Below are 24588 nucleotides of genomic sequence, written 5' to 3' on the forward strand. Positions count from 1 at the left end.
TAGTATATATACCTATATTGGATAGTTGAAATTATTTCACCATAAAACATAAAGGTAATAATCTCATTGAACCCGGACCTTATAATAAAGGGAAGGTAGCTTCTGGTAATGAAATGTAGGGCCAAGCATCGTCTGCCTAGTTTCTCGCACTCTTACACTGAAAACATAACAATTAAAATTCCTGAGTTTATATTTCAAGGCCTCTATATAACAGCCTAAATTGCATTAAAACACTAGGTTTTCGGGCAGTCAGTGTTCTCTTCTTGTAGGTTATTAAATGTTAAATTTGTTGTTTGCTTTCTCGGACGGTGCTGCTATAAATGATCGAATAGGGGTGTATTGTGAAGGAATGTATTTTTGGATTTCCTGGCGGCAGGGTATTGATAAAATGTTGTAAAACAGTTCAAAGTGCCAAATAATTACAGAGCACTCAAATCCTTCCAATGCGGGAGTAGATATTTGGACCAATGGACATCCAGGGATTTTAGTAATCGCCCAATTAGATTATCGTATTCATCTCCCTTGACAAGCCAATAATTAGAATGATTAGAGGATGGATTTGTTGGGTTTTAGAGTCACGTGACATGCTTGTAAGAGCACGTGCTGATCGCCGAGCAAACCAGGGTGTCAGGTGCTCAGTACGTTAATTACACGTGAAAATCACGTGACTCACAAAGAGGGAAATAGTCAAGTTGCCCGGATCTATTTACCGGTCGGATTGTGTTAATGGTTTTACTAAGAGTACTAATTAGTTACCACAGTGCCACGTGAAGGATCAAACTAATATTAAGTCACAAATGTTCCCATAGCTGGCCTAGGATTGGATTGCTTGATAGAGGAGTCGCCTTTAATTCTGTTACGAGATTTAATTGCTTTCTCGGCCAGCATCAATCAAAATATAAGAGTTAATAGAACACCCACAAGGAAATAAAGTAGTCTACTTACTCGACTTAGGTCGGCTTCAACGTCCGAACAAAGATAGTTTTTTTCCAAATAATTTAAAGTAGTGGACGCAACTTTAAAAAAATTTTATGGTTTGCTCGGATCAAAATTAAAATTGCGGGAAACTCGATCAAATCGGCAAAAGAACGTATTTCGACTTGCTTTTCACTGTAGAGGATTTAGAAGTAGTCCCAGAAATGCGCCTAAATCTACTCATTAGCCCCAAATCACACCAGTTGCCTAATTATCACAAAATGTCTTTCTTTGGGCTTTTTACTCAATCCACTACTGTACATATGACTGGCATTTCTTTCAGGCACGAGTGTGCTGATAATCAACTTAATAACACCAGAATGTGTGTGTGTCTGTGTGTCTGTGTGTCTGTGTGTCTGTGTGTAATTTCCGAACAGTTATACAAAAAAAACGGTAATAGTTACGGGACTGGTTTTTTCGGTATAGTGCCGACAAAACTCTGATGAAGCCCATAAGACAATTTTATAAAAATCGGCCGGTGGTAAGTGGTTTAATTGATGATTTTGTTCCAGAAATGTGACATAAATGGATGGGAGAGAGAACGAGGAGGATAACATGTACCGTAATTAGTTTAGCCCCACGTAATAGCAGAGCTCACTCTTGCGGCCGCTTTGTTTCAACTGTAGGGAGATTTCATACTTTCATAAGACAGCATTATGCGTGATATCAAATATATAATGTCTAATATAATGCGGTTGTATACTTTTACATTGCAACTGTGACAGTAAATTCCCGGCCGAAGGCACGGGTTACACTAGTAATATTATATCATTATAACAGATCGTCTCATATTGTCCCCATATACAACTGAAAACTGAAAAGTCATCCTTATAACAGTGTTTGGAATCTCGAACATTTATAAAAGTGGAGGGATGGTTTCTTAAATTCTCATTCATGTCAAACCCTACAGATGGCTCAATAACTCATATATTTTTTGTAATCTAAATGAGATCAGTTTACATAGTAAAAGTAGTATTCATTACCTGTGAGTTCGTGAACGGATAATATCAACACGGGATATTCCTAGATCATACGGCTAAACGGCCAAACGAGACAAAATGACCTGTAGTTGAAAATTGTGGCAGAGATTAAAATCTTGCTGTAAAATCAAATAAAAGCCTGGGTTCGGTGCCTCTCAACTTACAAGCGACAAGCGTTCTCAGACCCTATCTACTAATCTACGAAATTTTCGAGGAAACGTTTCAGATCGGACTGTCGCATATCGTAACTTGGTTAAGTGATAGTGGGTGGCCCAGCTTCTATTTTTGGATTTTAATCCACCTTGTGCAACGCGCGTTCAATAAAAACGTTTGGCACTGTGCGCTCCTACAAGAGTTTTGAGACGCGCACACGTGTTTGCCAGCTATTATATATTATGTGAAGCTGAGACTGAAGAGTTGTACTACCATATTTTGATATGAAATGAGAAAACTTTCAGTGGATTCAGAGGCGATCTAAAGTGTCCATAGGGAAATAGTCGGGAAAACTTGACGTAATTATTCTAGTCCACAATTTCGTTAGCAGTTGCGGAAGATAATAAAGAATTGACGAATGTGACCGTGTTTATAAAGGAGCATAACGATTCATCGACAAAAGTAGTCAAGAATATTATCAAAATTTGCACCGCTTTACTCGTTTAAGTTTATAATTCAAATCATTTATGGAAGCTAAACCACCGGTCGATTATTCACACTACATCGAAAATGAAAATGCTGCTCTACCGGCCACCGCGATTCATCGTCATGCTCAGGCTGGTTATAACACTACACGATCTGGAGAAAAGGTATCTATACTATGGAGCGGTGGATTATTTATTGTCAAAATAGCTTACTTAGAAATTTTTCAACAAAATTCTCATATTTTGACAACGAAATCATGCCAAAGTAAACCGACAAATTTCAGCTTGTTCCTGGAATAACCATGGATTTCGACTTATCTGATCCTTTCTTCACTGAGTATAAGCCAGGAGAATACAAACCCTTACACGACCCGCATTTGAAGCATTTTCTGAACAAAAAGTCAGTTCGGAGATGCTTGATGAAAAACAATCTTGTGACAAAAGATGGTGAAGTTAGATGTACTCTTCAAGAATTTAACAGATTTCAGGTCAGCATTCAACATTTTTGCTCGTTACCACTCTAACCTGTCTCAATTTTGATAGATTAGTGAAATTTTGTCAATCCCATACTATACTTTTGCGGCCAGGTAGCGCAGTTGGTTAGAACGCCTGTCTTACAATCGTTAGGTTGCGAGTTCGAAACCCACTGACTGCCTGGTCGTGGGGTGAGCGTCGTCGACGTTCAGCTAAGGATCATGAGTGGTCTATGCAGCCCCCCGGTCTACTCAGCCGAATACTCGAGAAATCGGGTGTGAGGGTTAAATGAGGAGCTGCACATTGCAGCAAAGTCTCGGACGAAGAAAGTATGGTACACACTACCTTAACCGTCACTGGCCAAAAAGATCCTTCGGCTTCCTGTAATTGGCTGGTTGCACTTGTGTAACATTGTGGCTGTTGGAATACACCGAAGTAAAATAAGTGTCTAGATAAAAAAAAAAAAACAAACTATATAATACTATACTATACTGCCATACTGATTACTTTCTATGACAATTATTCAATAAAAATTACATAACCATCGAAACTAAAGTACGTCAATAAATTATTGATATTCTTCAATTTCGATGCTAATTTTTTGAATTGTGTGATTGTATAATAAATTTGTTTCAGCGAAATCTCAAACACTATTTCAAAACGCAAAGACGCATATCAAGTGCGTTGGAAAAGAAGAAATTTTATGTTGATCCAAGAAAAGTGTTGCGACGTAAAGTAAAAAATGCGATGCTGCAAACGCGGATACAGGTTAATGTGTTACAGAACTTAATAATAAAATGATGCTCTTGTCACTTGTCAGAAATGATGACAAGTACATTGCAGATACCTTGTGTTCGACGATGTAAATCGAAATATTTCATCGTTTACTACGATATACATTATACATAGATGCCTATAGTCTAATTTGAATCATGTAATTCAATTTTATTCTTCAGCATAACGTTAAGATTGCAGAAGCTAAAGCGAGGCGTACAGAGTCGATGATGAGACGACGAAAACAGATACTAAATAATATTGTTTTAAAGCAAAAACTTATGGCTCAGGTAAGCATAATTTAGAGTGATCAATACCCACGGAATTCAAAGATGCACAAATTTGAAGTAAATCGTTTGTGGTAAAACCATTTATTATCTATCATTTCATTTCCCTTTTCCAAGAAATTAGAATTGTAGAATTCAGAAACACAGGTTCCATAACTTATTAATATTGAATAAAATTGCCCTGCTTTAAATTTTTTGCCATCAAGAAGTTTAATAGCATGCAATGATCATCACGTAAAATATTTCAGATGATAGAAAGAGCTCGCCTGGAAAGGGACAAGGCTGCTAAACAGGCCCAAATGGAAAGAAAAATGAGAGAGCTCATTAAAATACGACTTGACAGCTGCGAACTTATCCGCCGTAGTACTATTCTTCAGAAGATACGACAAAAGGAGAGAATGGTCGCCCAAAAACAACTCCTTAAAAGACAGCGCCGATCGAAGAAACTGACCAACCAGGTTCATTTTATTTTACAAATTAGCTATTTTCATAAAATAATTTTTGTTGTTTTATTGTGCTTCAATACTTCGGCTTGAATTTTTGAAAAAAATCATTCCATGATATGGAACCCTCTTCTAGATAAAGATTCCGAATTTGATTTCACCTTAAATTTGTATGCTTTCAGAATCTCATTTGGCATAAAGAACGGATGAATGCAAAAGATGAAGAAATGATCAAGTTTTTGGATCAACTTAATGAAAAACAAACTCGGCGAAAACGATCGATTGCAGCTCGCACATATGACTCTGAATTGCATAAAAACGCCGTCAATGGTATGACAAATAATGAACCAGATCAGTTCTACATTCTTTTAAAATCGTCATTTATACAGACGATTAAGAACTACCTAGATTTAACTAATCATACTGATGTATGCTTGAATTTGTTCGAGCAGTTTGGTCTGGCAGTGATTTACTTTTAGCGTAAAAATCGTATCACCGACTCGATATTAGTAATTTCAAAATCACAGAACAGCAGAAAATGGTTTTTGATAACCACGTACGGATCGAGGACACTCATCTAGACGAAGCTAAGGAATGGGAAAAGAAAGTCGAAAACAACAGAGCCAAGGCAGCAAGCAACTGGAGAGCTAAGATGCATTGCATGCAAACAATTGCTGAAGGAAGGATGGCCGACATAGAGAGAAGAAAATATGACCGAAAGAGAAACGCTACTGCACGAAAGTATGCTAAGGTAATGCAATGTTTTGTTTTTTTATTTAGCCGTTTAAGGCCACAGGGGGGGGTCCGAGGTCGATTTTGAGATTTTGAGATATGTTGTAGAGCTCGATCTAAATTTTCAAATGCTTTTGTCCTTACCGAAAACAAAGTTTCCTATTTGAAGATATCGCGCGTTGAATTTTGAGGTTTACCTGTAATTCTATTGTAAATGAAAACTTTAAATGAAATCGTGTTCAAAATCTATCTTCTTTTTCAGTTTATGACTTAGAACCTTGTAACTTGGCAACAGTGTTCTTAAAGGTATTTTGAGTTTTTGTTATGTAACGATTTATGATATCTTGCTCCAAAGCTGAGATATGAGGTTAACCATGAGTGCGGGTAACAAAATTTAAAATGGTTAACCTCATAAAAAGAGTTAGGAGCAAAATTACAACAATCGTTACATAACAAACTTTTAAATTTATGTCAGGAACATAAGTTCCAAATTTGAGGTGAAATGGATAAAAACTCTAGGAGAAGATAGATTTTGAAGTCAAAAATTCGAGGTTTTCAGGAGAGGCAAAAAACTGTTTTTTATGTTATGTGATTTTTGAGTATTTTGCCTTTATTTGTATATTTTTCAAAGTTTAACCGCTGAAATAACACAAAAACAATAAAAACAAAGCTTATCGTAGTTTTCAGTTGTAATGGCATCAATATTTCTGCCCTCCATTATCGATTTATCAAAAAAATGAGGTTAAATGAGAATTGGTTAACCTCATTTATTAAAAAAAGTAAAATAGCTACAGACATATGAGTGGTGGCAAAGTATCCACCACAAAAATATATATTGATTCAAAGCATAATGTTTTTTTGCATTTTTTGAAGCCTCGACCCCCCCCTGTGGCCTTAAGATGGGCTCTCTACGAATCGATGCTCAAACTCATGCATACATAATATGTGTAATGTGTATGATAATATGTATATGTAAATTTGCAAAATAAGAGTATTTGTTTTACAGATAGAAGAAAGTCTAGACATTCTTGAAAAAATGGATGTCACAGTACTGGGAACAACAGGGTGTGGATCTCCTGAACTTGCCAACATTCATCGTGATAGCTCCAGGCTCAAGTTTGTTATTTCGATATATTCGTACTGTAGATCTAAATTGGATTTCTGTGGTTGCTGAGTGATAGTTACATAATGCATCAGAACTTTCTACTTTACAACATTGCCGCCTTTCAGGTTCTCAGCATATTATGACCCAGGCAGAGACATGATAGATCCCTGTCGCACCACAAAATTTCACGCTCACTTCAAGCCTTTCCACGTCGTTCATGCTAAATACCAACCTGGCCAGATCCCAAAACCTCCTTCAAGGAATAACAACTCTGGTGTTCAGATCAAGCATATTCACCATGTTCCTAAAGCTTCGTCTACAATCTCAAAGTCCACGTCCACCAGCACGTCCACCAGCACCAACAACTTATCAGCTAACATGGTGGACAATTTCCTTTCGGAACTGATTGTCAGTGAACTGCGGGATGTGCTATCGGAGTGTCAAGAGGAGATGGAGAGTGAGATCGTAGTGGACGGTTTGATCGACAATATTCTTGAAGACGTGGTCAATTATGAGACCCCAGAATTCGATACCCCAATCCAGACAGTATCTTACTTTACTTTTACTGACACGAATGAATCGAATGTCTGTTGGAGTGACGTATTCACAGTCAGTAGTAATCTTACTGCAGACGACTTGATAGAGGACGTCGTCAAGAAGATCATGAGATGTTTTGAAGGCAAGCACAAGGATGTATACCCTGGACAAACCTCGGCAATGGACTGCAGAACAAAGGATGGAGAAGATATTATCACAGATATCATCACGAGACTCGTTGCTACTGTTCAGCACTTCACCGGGGGCTCAGAAACCCAAGCTTCGCAATTATCTTGTCAATATATACTATCCTCCGCACAATCCTCAAGAGAAACTTTAAAAGATATCCATAAAAGATCTCAGTTTTTGTTGAATCATGCTCTTGACATAGCGCAGGTCAAGCTAAAGCTGAGTGGATACTCATATTTGACATGGAATATCATGGAAGATTGCCTGAAAAAGGGTATGGACAAGCTACTGGACGAGAGGCCTAGCATTGTCACCCAACTGTCTGACGTAGAGGTTGTGGAATGGATCATGGAGGAGGGTAAGAAATTTTTACAAGGTGCCACCAGTATGATGCATGGTGTGTTGCATGGATGTAAAGATGAAGCGGAGCCTGAAAATGGACTGGCTGAGCAGAATTACTTGGAGCAGCTCCAAAAGTCTGATGATCAACCTGAGATGATCGACGAAAGAATGCTTGATGAAGTTGCTGCAGAAGGTGACATTGCAAAATTCGCTATTTTGCTTGTAAAAAAGACTCTCTACGAGGCATCTGAGAGTATCCCAAGGAGAAGTAGCCATATGCTAGCAGAGGCTCTTCAGGAAGGCAACTATGACCTGGCTGGTTCAATCTTAGCAGCTAATGCGATCAAGGTCGCTCACAAAGAAATTGAATTAGATCCACAAAAACCCACCATCACCGATTTGAAGGATGCTCTGAAAAATGGTGATATTTTAACCGCGGGGACTCTACTCGCAAATCGTGCTATTCAACAAGCCATGAATATCAATAAAAACGAGTCTTGTCCAATCGAACAAAAAATCAGTACGATGATATTGGAGATTGCCTTAGAGCAAGGTGATTTAGACACAGCTGGAAAATCCATGATAGAAGTTTCATTACGAGAAGCTCTGAAATACATAAACACTCCCGCACCAGAAGTCAGCTTGGATCAAGCCCTTAAATATGGAGATCTCGAAGTGGCTGGGACTATTATGACCGACATAGCTTTACAGCAAGGATTGCAACATATCTTCGAGGAAGATTGTCAAGTTCGAAGGGATAGCAGCATATTCCTGGAAAAAGCTTTACATACGGGTGATATGCCAGTTGCAGGAGATATAATTGTATCTAGACTACTGAGGAGTGGTATGGGTGAACTTATCGATGAAATAGATGAAGAGTTAGTCGAGCAAGTCCTTACCAGACCTAACACTATTATTACAGCAAATAGCAGCCAGATACTTAGTCATGCTTTAGTCAGTGGTGATTTTGAGAGCGCTGCGCCGGTCTTGATCAACAGAGCTCTAAGGTCAGCACAAGACGACGAGATAAAAGAAAGTATCATACCGATTACTAGCAGCGACATACTTAAAGATGCCTTGTCCTCAGGCAATTTAGAGACAGCTGCGCCAGTTTTAGCAAACAGAGCTCTAAGATCAGCACAAGGCGGCAAAATAGAAGAAAGCGTTATACCGATGACTAGCAGCGACATACTTAAAGATGCCTTGTCCTCAGGCAATTTAGAGACAGCTGCGCCAGTTTTAGCAAACAGAGCTCTAAGATCAGCACAAGGCGGCAAAATAGAAGAAAGCGTTATACCGATGACTAGCAGCGACATACTTAAAGATGCCTTGTCCTCAGGCAATTTAGAGACAGCTGCGCCAGTTTTAGCAAACAGAGCTCTAAGATCAGCACAAGGCGGCAAAATAGAAGAAAGCGTTATGCCGATGACTAGCAGCGACATACTTAAAGATGCCTTGTCCTCAGGCAATTTAGAGACAGCTGCGCCAGTTTTAGCAAACAGAGCTCTAAGATCAGCACAAGGCGGCAAAATAGAAGAAGAAAAACAAAATGATATCACGGTTAAAGATCCAGGAAACACTCATAGCACATTGAAATTATCACTAGACGCGGAGATGGAAGAATTAAATAGACTAACTGAAGAATTGAGCATGGAAGAGGAGGAGGCAAAAACAGTCCATTCTGTCAACTCGTGCGAGGATATGGAAATAGTAAAAACGTCCTCCAGTTTAACGTTAGGAGAGGAGATAGTGCCGACATTTAAAGATGGAATTTATTATTTAGAGGCATTGAAGAAAACCAACATTGACGAGGTCGCGTACGATCGAGGGCTTTCTTTTGTCAGATGCATTCTGGACGACATCACTTTGCAGTTTGAGAATATTTTCGAGAATGATGTCAAGAATAAGTGTCAAATTTTGAAACCGTCTTTGCTTAAATCTGACTATAGCGGTGCTGCTAGCGTTCTTGTGAAATGTTTCCTTGACACTGTCAGATCGAAAACTCTTCCAATAGTTGAAACTGGGACGAATATAATTAAATTCGCTTCCTTGATGTCAAAGTTAGTTTTCCAAAGTTGTTTAGAAATAATACGAGGAGGTTCAGGATCGGAGATGACGAAGATATGCGACACTATAAATGATCATCTCCGAAGAACTCTTTCCTACATTAATATTACTGCCGGAACCGAAGCGATCATTTCCATGGTAATAGGAAAATGTTTAACGATTATCGCTAACAGTGCAAGCAAAGAAGTCAGAGGACAAAGCTCGATAGAGTTGTTTGAAGCCTGTATGACAGGTGATGCGAGTCGAGCTGGAGGTATTCTTTCTCGAAAGGTTTTGAAAAAGGCGGAAGACGCGACTCAGGGTGGTGTTGGAACTTTCAAAAGCACGGATGAGATTTTAAGCGAAAAACATGACAAAAATGGATCGAAGAAGTCGTCAACTACAGAGACTTCAATACGATCCACAAAGAGTAAGAAGAAGATCAATACTGAACGACTTCCTATGCCAAAGCCATTATCAGCGACCAAATCACGATCAAGTTCAAATAATTATGAGCCTATTAGAGAACTTCTTATGTCTGAAGAGCGTGAGTTCAAGGTAAACCAGATGGTATCCAACTCTGAACGATCGGTTCTAAAATCAAACTCTTCCAGAGCAGCTGCTACAAACAAATCCTACGAAGACTTTAGGCGGAAAGATTCAACTGAAAATTCTGTTGAACGGCTCGCAGAGTTTTGTGAGCGACAACTTCAAGAAAATACCAGAGAAGTGGGTGATCAATTCACACTGCACCCCTCGGATGAGCCACTTCCCCAAAATCCTGACAGCGTCAGTAATGAATCCCTGGGTTATGTCCGAAAGATCCAAAGCAAAGGTCACATATACTACATCAACGAGGACGGGCTGATTAAAAAACGCGCAAGACGAAAACGATCTTCCAAGAAACGACTCTCTCAAGATGATCTTAAAGTTTTTCCTGAGCAGAACGCTGAGGATAAAGATGACGATAATTCTGGTGTACCACGGGCAGTAAGTTCGGAAGCGAGCCTTCTGAATACATCTCCTACAGATGAGCAACAATTGATTGCTCCGAAGAAATCTTTAGATTATCGTAGAAGCATCGTGAAAAAAGACTCAAGCCTTCAAGTTTTGGCAGTAATTAATTCGTCTTACACGAATATGCTCGGTAAGAAAAGTTCCAGTGACGTTGTTAACAACAAAGAATCTGAGATGAAACCAACATCAAGCAAAATAAGAGCCAGGCCCAGTATAGATGAAATGTTGAGTGAAACCGACAAGGAACTCATCCAGAAACTTTCAAATGAATCAGCTGAACAAAAGCAAGCTGATTTATAATGTAATATTAAGATATTGTCAATAAATCATAATTACTATCAGAGATAGTATAATTTTGAGATATCATTTTATAAATTTTATGGCACTTATCAGAATTTGATATTTATTGAAAATTATGTATTTTCGGAAGTTTTTACTGGTATGACAAACATGTTGTGAAGTAAGAAGTTGTTTAAAATCACACAATACAATGGCGAGATCCGACTAATCAAGTGTTTAGCATTAAACCAGCAGCTATAAGTCAAAACATGTTGACTCTCCCAACAACAAAACATAATATTGTATCATAACAACCAAAACAGCAAAGTCCCAAAATGATCTACATGAAAACAGTCCAGATATTCTCTTGGAATCTGAAGAGCAGACAGGAAGTTCCGGATACCAAGTGTTGAGGGAGTTACAGGTCACGGTGGAGTTACCGACCACCTCCCCTGATTCACATTCAAATGTAACTGTGTCACCTGAAAATGCGGTTATAAGGTTCCATGCAGCTAGTTACAAACTACCGACGCGACAATGAGATCCTAAAACTAGTCGAAAGCCGTGAGATTGTGAAGGAAACTTTAACCTTTTGTTTCATAAGTTTAAAGTAGCTTTTTCATTAACTTAAACTTAATTTTAACCTGCGACGAAAGGTGCATAGGACCCAGATCTTTTTCTCATCAAAGTTTTTCTCCCTCCAGTTTCCCGAGTAATATCCTCACAACCTGGTACACACTCTATAAACTTGTCCATATCTACCCACTTCCCTTCAGAACATTTCGTCCTCGTCTCATTTCTCGTTATTTGGCGTGGAGCATACCTAAAACATTACGGTTAGGAAATAATTTTCCTTCACACATAACTGCATACCCCCTGCATCTCTGTCATAATAGCTTGTAAATGGTCCTGATATACTCCATTGAGGGACGTTAATCATATCTATAATTTATAAAAGCTGGTTACAAACTCACCCAGATCTACAAGCCAACTTGACAACTTTGTCTCCCTCTTGTAAGGGAGGCGATGAGAGGTCAGTTGTAAGGGAATCCAGTGGGTAGGTCACGTTCCAATAATAAATATCGTCATCAGGGATAGGCTGGCAACCCTCTGTAAAGTCAAAAGAAAAAAATGAATGTAAAGTATATTTTGTGCTCATCAACGTTTTCATAAGACTCAATATGGGATTTCAAAGAACTGGCGGCTACACTTACAATCAAGTTCAGATGAACCACCAAATGGAATTGTCAATTGCACATTCAATTTAAAGTAAAACCTACTTTTGCACCAAATATTTTGCCCAATAAATATATCAGGCTGGAACGTGCCCTCCTTGCAAGCCACTAGAATATTTCCATTCTGTTTTGTGCCACTATACTGATCAATGGCATCGACATCAACCCCATCAATATTCCGTATTCCGTTCACCCAAACTGAACTTTCGTTTTTGCACCTACAGGCAAAGAAGCTGATAGTAAGACCTCTAAAGTGGTTAATTTTACACTATTCGACCTAATTTTCTGCTACTTATCATGGTTCCCTGGAGCAAAATGATGTAAAGTTTCGTATGATCAGAATTATATTTATTATATCAACTTCCTCGGTTATATCGCACTTATAGAAGCAGCATGAAAAAGAACTCACGCCTTCAAGTTTTTAAAGTGAGTATATTGCCATTCTGCTTCGTAGCCTTCTTAAGTCCTTTATGGTTCAATACAAGTTTCTGGCTTTGTTAATTGAAATACCTCAATAGATGGGTTTCTCCGGTGGTCCAATTGGTGGCCTTTAGTTCGCTCTCGTCATCTTTAACAATTTGTGATGAGGCGTTCTTTAACATCGCACCATAACAGTCAGTTGCTTCACCGATTAGATATTTTTCAGCTATTAGATAAAAGTTAATTAAAGTTGAGGAATAATTATCATGCTTTTATATTTTTGCTATCAAATTAAGAATATGCTCTATTTGTTCAACCACAAAAACCAAGTAATCAAAATTCTTCCTCACCTTGAATTTGTAGAAAGCTTGCTATAAACATAAGAATCACCATCCTTCTGCTTTATCAAATGCTAAAAAGACAAATAAATAGATCAAACGCAACAGCACAATTGGAAGATAACTAAAGTCCTAAGCGCTTGTCGTATACATTCAGCACTTACTGTACTAGTAGCTTATTTTTATGTTCAGTACTAGGTAGTTTGTAGGAAATACCGGTACCAATACCTGTCTCAATACATGTGTAATTTGTATTAGTATATAATATATAACATGTTCGCTGATCAGATGTCATGATTTTTGATTTCATCAGATTTACATATTTGGGTGTAAAATCACTATTTTAATTTTCGTAGTTTTGTGAGTTGCTACATACCCGATCCGATCATCATTGATCAAATCAATTTAATTTTGACGAAACGAAATAATACAAAAGCACCTTCATAATCATATCGTAATCACAAATCTTACTTCTTCAAAACATCATGTCACGCTCTACTAGCCGTCTTTGAAGCTGAGTCAGTTTCATCTCCTTCTTCTGTATCTCCTGCATAATGTGAAAGTTCTTGTCCTCAAAGCCTACAAACTCTAATACAAAGTCCAAAATATCAATCGGATTAATCGTAGTTGTTTCTTTCTTAGTGTCTTCATCTTTGGTATTTTTATACTGTTGGCTATTTGCCATTTTATTTCCTTCTTTGGCATGCTGAGCTTTTGAAATACCTACTTTTCGAGTGAGTAATGCTTTCAGTTTATTTTGATCACTAAGAGTGTCTTCTAGTTGAAATATTGATTGTTCAATCGAACTTATCTTCAGCTTCATATTTCTGACTTTACCCTCCAACTCTCTTCTATAGTCAAGAATCTCCTTCCTAGCCACCTGATCTTCCTTCTCCCTCCACTTGTAATCCTCCATGTAGTCTCTCAAGAACTCATCAAAAGTCTTTTCATCCCTCTGAAGCATTTTCTCTGCGGTTTTAAGTTTTTTCTCCGCATTACGAGCTGTGTTCTCCAAACTCTGAATCTTGCTAATCTTGATCAGCTTTGTGTAGTGCATCCTTCCGATTATACGCTTTACTCGCAGTACATCAGAGATGTTCTCCTGGCATCTTGGCCGAGTATTTCTTTCACTTGTCTTGGCAGGACAGCTGGTTTCAGCTCTGGTTAAGCTTTTAGTTCTTGTTAAGCTGCTGCATTCTTTCACAAGTGTCTTTCCTTTTTGTCTTCTTGGGAGCAGGATTTTAGTGTTGCGTTCCTTTGTTACATCTTCTGATTCATCTGGACCTGGGAGAAGTATTGAGTGAATACGGTCGATAAAGACCCATGATGCTGTCCAGAAAAACAAAATGATTGCTGTTGTAAAAGACTTGATTAACAAAATGGATCAGAATCTTTTACATACCATTTTGATCCCTCCATATGAATGACTTGGGCTTCTTTTGCTTTCCTTTCTCAGAAATGACCATATCTTGCAGTCGGTTAACATCCATAAAATACTAAATATATATCTACAAACAAGAAATATTCACACAAGAATATTATAAGCAAGTGTTTATCAGAATTTCTTATCGGTAAGCCGATACGACGGAGCTGTCATAAGCGTCAAAGCGTTCGAATTCGATTGAACAGATAGAAAACAGCTGTGTGCACATATCTCTTATCAAGTCAATATCATGCTTGTGAATAGCCTGAAGTTGTAATTAATCACATCACCACCGGAGTGTTGGGAGAAAATGAAATTGTTAGCATACTTAACATACTTAGCTGCAGCATACTTATGATGCTTTTAATTTGTTGAGTGGCCTTTCTCTTACAGATCTAACAATCCAGCTTATTGTATGGATGAGTATAATATATAAGCGATCTGGATATTGAAAGTACTTGATAGACAACTGTGAGGAGTCAATTTGAAAACGAATATGTGAAGGAATATCAATGAAACGATGTAGTTGTTATACAAAGATATATAATATGAACTATAAATGAATGGTATCGACTGCTCCGTTTTGCAGAAGCAAACTGGTGCGTATTCTGAAAGTTTCATCAGTCACCACTCAATTCATCTCACCTATATTATAGTAACCTATATATAGTAAGTATCAAGTAAGTAAGTATATTATGTGCAGATCCGTTATATCAGCATGCGTTATACCCTGATTTTTCAGCATGGTCCCAGTTTGCTCAGTGCTCTCACAAGGTTACAAGTTAGTTCCAGTTTGCTCAGTGCTCCCAACTGATCACAACTATCTCCCAGTTTGCTCAGTGCTCCCACCTGATTATAAGTCTGCCCCAGTTTGCTCAGTGCTCCCACCTGATTATAAGTCTGTCCCAGTTTGCCACCTGATTATAAGTCTGTCCCAGTTTGCTCAGTGCTCCCACCTGATTATAAGTCTGTCCCAGTTTGCTCAGTACTCCCAACTGTTCCACCGCTCTCACTCACCCTCAGACTCCTCACACTGAACCGTATAGCACGTCTAATAAAGGATCTGAACCTGGTACTATGTAGGGTGTAGATAACAGGGTTACAGGCTACATTCAGGTAGTAGATCTCTGACTGGAACAAGGAAAACCAGCGGGGTAGTTGGGTTTGGTAGAAAGTGGATATGAGGTTCTGCACAATGAGTGGCATGATGGAGAGGATGAAGAGCCAGGATACCCCAGATACCATCAATACTGCCTTCCTTGTCACGTTGAAGTTGGTGGCGGATAAAGATTTGGTGATTTTGTTGATGACTTCTCTGGAGCGGGATAGGTCCCTCGTTGCTGGTCCTAGAGAACTTCCAGGGTTGGGAAAGAATACGTTGAGGTGGGGGGAAAGTCTGTTAGTGGAGTCAACTCTGGATGGCCCTGCCTTCTCGTCATCTTGCACTATTAAGTGATCTCTTGACTTCTGGTGGGATAACTCTTGGGAAGCCAGGAGGTTCTCGCGGGATATGGTGACCTTTATAGCCTTTGGAGATCTGAATTTCATTCTACCCTTTGGTGTTAAAGCTGCTATAGATCCTCCTCTAGATTTTAATTCTGTCGGGCTGTCCATAATTTCTGACTGGTTTTGTTGCCTTGAAGCAAAGGTATTTCCTGAGTTTTGTCTCATCATCCTTTTACGAGAGTTTTCCCTTGATATTGAACTGGGCGTACACTTTTCTGCGACGGGACTCTGCACTGAAATTTTAGACTTCCCAGAGTTTTCTCGCGAGAAAATTTGTTCATCATTCCCAGAATTATCTCTTGAATTGGTTTGTGACTTTGAAGAAACTTCTGTAGAACGTTTAGAACTTAGAGGCGAGCTTAATGAAGCAATAAAATCATTATTCGGAGGAACAGTTACCTCTTCTCTGTCCACAGCCCCTCGTGATCTTGATACTTCTCGATACTTCTTACTGTTATGACGCGAGACTATTGACAATAACGCCAGGTTCGCAATGATGATAGTGACCAGGGCAGGCAGGGCTACCACCAAAAACGCCATAGTGATAGCGTTAGCTTCCCTATGATCACTTTCCTTGTGACTACACTTACAGGAGAAGGTATCCGGATGGTACACAGCATACTGGCCTAACAACAGGATACACACCAACACAAAACAGACGGCTATAAACCAGATAACAGCCACCAGAGCCACCACAGTGGACCTGGGGACTGGTCTCTGTCTGTGGTGGAGTGGGTAGACCAGAGTGTAGACTTTGTGGCAGGATATAACAGTTAGGATGAGCAGCTCCACTAGAGCGGGAACGTACACCACCAGCCCTGCAAGGAAACACACCGCCTCCCCCAGCACCCAACCTCCCACCACGGTGGAGATGGTAGTGGGTAACCAGCTCAGGAGGGCTATCAGGAAATCAGCTACCACTAGGTTCTGGAGGAGTATTATTGAGGTTTTGTCCATGTCTATGGCTCGGTACTTGATGGAACTGACTAGAACGAGGCCGTTACCCAGGAATGCGAATAACACTCCCACAATGTTGTAGACAGCTAGTAGGATTATTACTGTAGTAGGGTAGCTGGTGAGAGGGCCGGTGGTGATTGTTAGCTGTTCGTTTACATCGGTCATGTCTGAACAATTGGATTTAAAGGTTTCAATCATGTTCATATAAAATTGATAACAAATTAGTTTGTTGTTGGGTGGAAAACATAAAAATCGCAGCAGCACAGAAAGCTGACATTTTATTAATAATTTTAACACCCAGCTTGTCTAACTCAAAGCTATCAAAAGTAAAACTGTTACCATACTAAAAAACACTGCCCTATTAATCATCTTGTTAAGCGGCCAATACACACCAGCAACAATAGGAGCCTATAACCACATACTCATAATTCACATATAGTAATAAAATTATGCCCCCGTCACATTACACAAGGAGGTGGTGTTATAATCATAAATAAAGGGTTACAAAAGGTATGGCACCGCATGTATTAGCTTCAATACAATTACAGTTACGAACAATTTTATAATTCCAGACGCCAGACAGATGTCACTTGCGGGTTGATTATGTCACTGAGCCCCGGCCCTAACCACTCTCCTCCGTCGCCAATATCTAACGGTGTCTATATCTTATAGTATTAGCAAATCTTTAGTTGTACCATGTTATAGTATCTGGGAGCGGGAAAAATGGGAGGCCGAAGGATTTTGGTGAAAATCAGCCGCCACGAAAACTGATACCGTATTGGTATGTCGGTATGAGCCACGGTGCCGCCGGTTTCCTGATACTGGATCGCGATCTATGGACTAATATCTAACTCTGAGGGCGGTATCAGCAAATCCTTAGTTTTACGATGCCATAGCATCTGGTAGCGGGAAAGGAGAGAGACCGGAGAAGAATTACGGTGAAAATCAGCTGCCACGAAAACTGATACGATGTCGATAGCAAACTAGTAGAGGAATACATCAATAATAATATTAACTGTACGTGGCCAACAGCTTGTCAAGTGGTAGTCAATTTACAATTACTGTCAACCTCAGATCCTAATTACTAATTATGTGAGGAGAACACACACATTAGCGTATTAGGACGACACCAATTAACCAAATTAACTAGATAGTTCCGTGGAACTACACTGCCAAACAATCACTCAGTGCACAGTGTTAGAGTCACATCCTCTATGTATATTGTTTATGAGGAGTAAGGACGGCCAAGAAAGATCATTGAACTGTAAAACATGGCCCAATGTTTATGTTAACCGGTTGCCAGCAGTTCTTTAATTAATAATACAATTAATATTGGTTCAATAATCGATAACCAATATCAATTCCCGATATAGCTATGATCATATCTGATATCAGGTGATATAAAGTTCCCAATGGCAGTGATCATGGAATTGTATAACTACAACAGAATCATGGAATTGCTATAGATATGTTCTCAGCTGCGTCGATTGTTCGTGTACCTTTCGGAAAGGGCTTATGGTAAAAAGATGATTTGATAGATACCTTCTTATACAATATTTTAATTTTGGTATCAACAAAATTAATATGGAATTTCAAATGCAGCTGTTAAGTGTTAAGGATATATTTTGTAAATTATGACAAAATGACATAAATCCCGGATCACACAAGAGTGGAGATATAACATGCTGCTATCATTTCAGGACTTAATACTACTGTGAGTGAACAATGCGAGCAATCTGAAATCCAACAATCATGTAACCGTCCCACTAATTGTCTAGCGGTTATAACCGAGTCTTTAAGTTTAACGTTTAAATCACTTCCACACCATGTTTTCAGTCGAGGAAGTATAGCTAGGATCACGGAATGCTCTTCCATATTTAAATGGTGGAAGTGCTATCGGGAGAGGACCGGAGCATCAAGCTGCATTCTCTTAGAAAATAAACTATTTCGTTTATTAATTAATTCTTTAACAAAACACGTTTCATTACAGTTTATCTGAGCTTCAACTTTCTTTTGAAGTTTTAAGGGGATTGTGAAACATTATGATAAGCAGCAATATTCCCGAAGCTGGCCCATTATAACGTATATTTTACAGATGAGCAATGTCAACAATTAAATAATGCTAATAAATTAACTGAAGTTCTTAGAACTAAGTTTTAAAACTTTCAATAATAGTTGATAATTGATATCAAACAAAAAAGTAGGAATCATACATTTTCAAAAGTATATCTAAACTCTTCAAAAGTTAACGTATAATTGTATCAAATAATACGGTATCAAAAGTCATTAGAAGTATTATTTTAATGCCGTTTTTAATTTTAATGCAGTTATTGACCTCAACACCTGCTAGTCTGGGGACTGGGATTACATTGGCAACGCACCAGCCTATCATTATGCTCATCGTCTACCAGACAGATATTAATTACATTGGACATTTATAATTTCGGAGCCACTTGTTTCCGCCATGCAAAAGTTCGAGTTTCCATATATTAGTATAATTATAAAACATAATTTCAAACAGTTTATCCAGCATTATATTTATAACACAATCAATCATAAAGTTATAAAAACGTAGAATACTCTCGAAAGGGTGTAAATTATTTTAATTGATCGTGTGTAAGCTTTTTAGATGAAATACCAAAACAGGAATATTATGTCATGTGCGAACGTTGGTCCCACAAAAGCAAAATAGAAAATTACATTATTGCAAATAAATTAAACTGTCCAGTGTCCAGGACCTAAAATGGGTAATTGTAAAAAGGTTAATATATTTGGGGGTTTATCTATTCTAAAGGTTGTCATCGTTTATTCCCATTCGAGATGATACATTCGAATCATAAACGATCCTTCAGGCGACATTAATTCTACTCATTATGAATAAGAGTCATTAAGGGTCATTGTCTGTCAACAAATAGGTACAATTGTTATACTGACCGGCTGTGCTACAGTTACAGTCGCTAACAGCCGGTAAATAGCTGGTCCGCATTGTACCTATTTGCCTTGTGTGTCTTTATGTCTCTTTATGCGTCATCGCATATGAATTTCAGGATCCTCTCTCTAATCTTTGTCCCAATCCTCGTGGTAAGATCTAGATCACATTTGCACACCTTCCTTCCAATTTGTATCATAGAGCCGAATGCGTACCTTCTTTGCTCACCTGATAGCATTTTTTTAAAGGTTGGTAATTTAAAAAAAAAACAGATCGTTGCGAAAAAATTTCCATTTTTTTATTTAAACTTCTACAAAAATCAATAGCATCAGCTGAAATTTTCTCACCCTCAAGTTTGCAGCCCTCATTGGCTCCGGTATCCATACCACAATTGTTCTCAGTGCAAGTCATGGTACCATCTACACATTGACAAACGTTACACTCTACTTGTAGCTGGGTTCCATGTGGCACCTCACGGTACTGGAGAAGAAGCAATGTGAGCATATCTTATATCTATAGTCTATGTATATTTCTACCAGCTGGATTTTGCACTCCCATATATTACTTTAGTCAAGGTGCGCTGATGACTCACATTGCAGTCAAATGACACTTATTTTTAGGTACGTCTCGACCTAACAACTATCGCGCGATTTACTCGTGGTTTAATTGGCATCCATACCTGGAAAGTACAAGGCCTGCCAGGGACCAGACATTTGTTGTTAGTGCACGTTATAGTGCCACCACGCATGCACATGCACATGTTACAATCATCCTTGAACTTCTGAAAGAGTGTGTAGCTTGCTCCGTTGTGGGAACAGTCCGACCCCGGCCTTGACCGGGGAATCTCAATTTCGGCATCTGAACATGTGCTTCCCTGGGAATTTTGCAATTATTAGTGTGCGAATCCATTCGTATATGTTCATTTTCCCCACTTTATTACTTAAAATTCACGTTCTAACGAGTATAAAATGCGTGTCGAACTGCAGGACGTGGATCGGCACCTGACACGAGATCTCCCCGTCATTCTGACATGTGCAAGTCTGACAATCGTCCCTGAAAGATATTCCCAGCGGGAGAGTTCTCCCCCTAAACGTGCAGGAAGTAGCACTTCCACACGTGCTGCTATCACACACAGGGCGACCACTCTCGTGACACGTGCACGTTTTACAACCGTGGTCGAAGGTTTCTCCGACGTTGTAGGTTACTCCACCAAACCAGCGACATTGGACAGCAGGTACTGGATCTGAAATATGATGTATTTATGATTGATTTCGAGCTAACTAAAGTTTATTTATTAAACCTTTGGAACGGTCATTGATTGTTAGGCATTGATGGTTCATGGTGAATTTAACAGACTGTTTATGATTATCTGACCTGGCTTGGGTTCCAGGCAGGTTTTAGTGGTACAGAAGTGTTTACCCTGACTGAGACAGGTACAGGTATTACACTGGTTCCTCCACTGTTGGTACTGCTGGTACTTGTTACCCTCACCATCCCTGCAGTATACTTCCTCACTCTCTGGGTGGGATAACAGAGGTTATCTTGTGTTATAAATCCTGATGTGACTTGTATTTCAGACACTACCATAATTAGAAGCTTGCCATAAAATCACAATTTCATTCCCAAACCTTACCACATGTTTTCTTGGTACATCTGACTCGTCCTGCAACACATATACAAGTGTTGCAGTCGTCTTTAAACCTGTCCCCGTTCTCATAGCTCTCTCCTTCATGCGAACAAGGGGGAATGATAACTTCTTTCGTTCCAAATGGCCACTCTTTCAGCACAATGGGGTCTTTTTTGAAGTTGGCTGCTTTCATGGCCATTTGTGCAGCTGTGGGTGTCGGAGGTCTTTCTGGAATAAAGCTGGGGTGGATGGTTGAATTCTTTGTTATAATCAGAGAAAATAAAACTACAAGTTTTTGCAGCCATTAGATTTACTATCACATCATTTCAAAGCCTTGGCTCCTTTCCTGAGAGCCGCATTACCTATATAATGAATGGTTGCGACGTCCTTTGTAGCTCCGTACTTGTTGCTGGCTAGACAAGCGAACCTGCCAGCAGCAGCAGCACCGTCTATCATGACTATCTCCTCGACCTCCACCTCATGGAGACCCTCCTCGGCAGACCTGGCAGGTTGAGTGTGTTGTTCAGTGGACTCCTTGAAAAACACGAGAGGATGAAAATTAATTTATTGTTTAGTAATCAGTGGGGACTTTTTAGGTTAACAAGTGACAGAAAAGGTAAGTATTTAAATGTTAAAGGCCCCTACTTAAATGTCTGATTAAATAATTCTCACTGTTTCACAGTAGGAAAGGTATTAGCACCATCCTTTAGCTTCACGATGACCACCTCAGGTTTTGGGGACCCTGTAGCGATACATCTCATTTTCTGAGCATATCTGTTACCCAGTGAAAGGTTTTCTATTCCCAATCTTATCAATGGAGGCATCCTGACTGAGGTTATATGGAATTTAGAATATAATCTTAGGGGAATGATAAGTGTTATAAGAAATCCACTAGTTTTGGAAATAACAAAGAATGATCAAAATCATGACGTCTTTTTACTTTTTCCTCCAGATGAAGTAGGGTTGATGTTAGTGTTCTCCTCTGAGATAACCCCTATATTAGCTACACTTGTTGTTACTCCGTTGACGTTCCACACATAGCAAGTAATCTGTAACCGTAATAAAAATAAGGGAGGTCAATAATTCTATTCATTAATAAGCACCTTCCTCAGTACATCATGAAACAGCCTTTAACTGCACATCTCAACATAAATGTGTACTGTGATTGGCAACTGAGAAAAAGCAGTAACAAATACAAAATTTATTTTTTCATCGCCCAAACACACTGAACCTACTACAGACGGAGTAACACCCGGTTTAGCTGTGTAAACTTTTGTAGCAGTCCTCAGACCTAGCTGTCCTGTTGATGCAGTTGATGACAGGTCAGGTTCAAATGCCTCGTCTGTTATCTTTATTTCAGGTAATGGCTCCCCTATTGCTGAACACTTCAAGGTAAACTGAAGAAGTTGGTGGTGGATAATCTACCCTTGTCATTGAAATTTAAGATAAATTTAAGCATTTTCCTATATACAGACTGAGGACTCACTTCCTCAACATCATAAATAACCAGACTCCATTGGTAGTGCATTCAGGCAAGCAGCTTTGGAACTCTAACCTGTTCTCCTTCAGGGAGCTTCCTGTTTGAAAGTCCTTGAACAATAACAGGAGTGTACCTTCTACCAGGACATTCTGCTTTGCAGAACCCGTGGAGAAGATAGGGCTTCTCTGGGGGACATTTGCACCTGGCCGTGCATCTGAGGTGGGGGGATGCTTTGTTTTTTTGGTGTTTTTTGTACAAAACGATGAATTGTAAAATATAAATTTTTTAACGGGATCTTTTATTGAAGGAAACAGCACGGAACATTCTTTGTAACTATAAGAATCTGCCTTACTTTCTCTGACAAGCGTCTCCGACGTCATCACATGTTTTATCACACCCAGTAGTTCCTTCCTCGTCACATGTTACCCATCTGAACCCTTTGTCCAGAAAATTTGGGGGACACTCTGGAAAGTGTAGGGTTAGCTTATACGGGGTTAATATCTGTTGTTTCCATTGACAAACTCATGTCGAACTCCATATCCATGGATTGATAATGAAGTACGTGACAATATTTTGTTTTAGATTCACAAAAACAAGCTGCACATCACCATTCACCTTGTTGTACTCTGTAACCAGTTTCGTCAGCTGTTCCGGTGGACGTGTCTAAAACTGTATGAGAATGGTTAAACTGTGTTTACGAGGTTTTTTAGATCATTTTAATCATGGTTACTGATAGACAAATATCATGTGATCTTGATGAGTTACAGAAATGTTGCAATCTTACGATCACATGATGAGCACTGAAGGTTGAACTGGCCCGCTGATCGAACACAAGTGCAGTGCTGGCACCCTATGTTAACTGTCTTCCCCTCTGTAAGGATGTTATCCTCGTACTCACAACCTGCAACAATGGAAATGGTTACTGGTTACTGGTTACTGGTTACTGGTTACTGGTTACTGGTTACTGGTTACTGGTTACTGGTTACTGGTTACTGGTTACTGGTTACTGGTTACTGGTTACTGGTTACTGGTTACTGGTTACTGGTTACTGGTTACTGGTTACTGGTTACTGGTTACTGGTTACTGGTTACTGGTTACTGGTTACTGGTTACTGGTTACTGGTTACTGGTTACTGGTTACTGGTTACTGGTTAGTAAATAGTAGCTAGTGGCTGTTCATAATTCATATCAGGACATCAAGTTTTTTATAAACTAAAGTCATTATAACATCTACACACGTTAAAATTAACGAAATTCATCACATCTTACCAGTAATAGCGGGAGAGGTATCACAGCTAGAATCCTGCTTACAGGAGGTCTGACCTCTGGTGCACGTGCACTTAACACAATCTCCCACCGACACTACTTCTCCTTCTCCCATTTTCATCCCGTTCCTTTCACAGTAAACTGCAATAATTGACGTTGTAAGAAATCTTATCTTATTTTATTCCATGTCACCAGAATGCCAGACATCAGGCTTCCTAAGTACCTGCTTAACTGGACTCCTGCGTATGGGAGAAGATTTAGGGCTAGGGGTCGTCTATAAGAAAGAACAGAATGAAATGTTTGCTGGAAGATGCTGCCGCGTTTTCAGGACAATTTTTGAAAAGATGTCAGAAGTGGGATTTGAACCCACGCCCACATTCGTGGACCAGGATGCTCCATCATACGACGGCAAGAGATTCTTGAGTCTAGCGCCTTAGACCACTCGGCCATCCTGACATGTTATATAAAAAGAAGAAGTGCTACTTATATCCACTTATCTCAGCTTATGTTCACCTCTACTCTTTCGAAATGCAAAAGTAGAAATGACATTCTGATATAGGATAGGCTGCAAAACCTTACCATTAGTATAT

General features: G+C 39.2%; 3 protein-coding genes across 3 annotated transcripts; 1 reads left to right on the top strand and 2 right to left on the bottom strand.

Annotated features, from left to right (window-relative positions):
* The first annotated feature begins 2575 nt into the window (after positions 1–2575).
* LOC134819494 (uncharacterized) lies at positions 2576–11047 on the top strand. The gene is made up of 9 exons (XM_063829450.1): positions 2576–2758; positions 2878–3081; positions 3704–3835; positions 4024–4131; positions 4377–4586; positions 4754–4901; positions 5099–5322; positions 6310–6419; positions 6534–11047. The coding sequence occupies exons 1-9, from the start codon at positions 2636–2638 to the stop codon at positions 10837–10839; spliced, it is 5565 nt and encodes a 1854-aa protein (XP_063685520.1). The 5' UTR covers positions 2576–2635; the 3' UTR covers positions 10840–11047.
* Positions 10995–14882, bottom strand: LOC134819495 (cilia- and flagella-associated protein 100-like). Its single transcript, XM_063829451.1, has 5 exons — positions 14214–14882; positions 12824–14095; positions 11793–12699; positions 11463–11641; positions 10995–11300 (listed from the first exon to the last, which is right to left on the bottom strand). The coding sequence occupies exons 1-2, from the start codon at positions 14299–14301 to the stop codon at positions 13287–13289; spliced, it is 897 nt and encodes a 298-aa protein (XP_063685521.1). The 5' UTR covers positions 14302–14882; the 3' UTR covers positions 10995–11300; positions 11463–11641; positions 11793–12699; positions 12824–13286.
* A 47-nt stretch (positions 14883–14929) lies between these two features.
* On the bottom strand, positions 14930–17156 carry LOC134819929 (muscarinic acetylcholine receptor M2-like). Its single transcript, XM_063830086.1, has 2 exons — positions 15191–17156; positions 14930–15122 (listed from the first exon to the last, which is right to left on the bottom strand). Exon 1 carries the CDS (start codon positions 16899–16901, stop codon positions 15195–15197), a length of 1707 nt encoding a protein of 568 aa, XP_063686156.1. The 5' UTR covers positions 16902–17156; the 3' UTR covers positions 14930–15122; positions 15191–15194.
* Between the last annotated feature and the right edge of the window lie 7432 nt (positions 17157–24588).

Source organism: Bolinopsis microptera, chromosome 8, assembly GCF_026151205.1.
Source record: "Bolinopsis microptera isolate Bmic1 chromosome 8, MBARI_Bmic_1.0, whole genome shotgun sequence".
In the NCBI taxonomy this organism is placed as follows: Eukaryota; Metazoa; Ctenophora; class Tentaculata; order Lobata; family Bolinopsidae; genus Bolinopsis; species Bolinopsis microptera.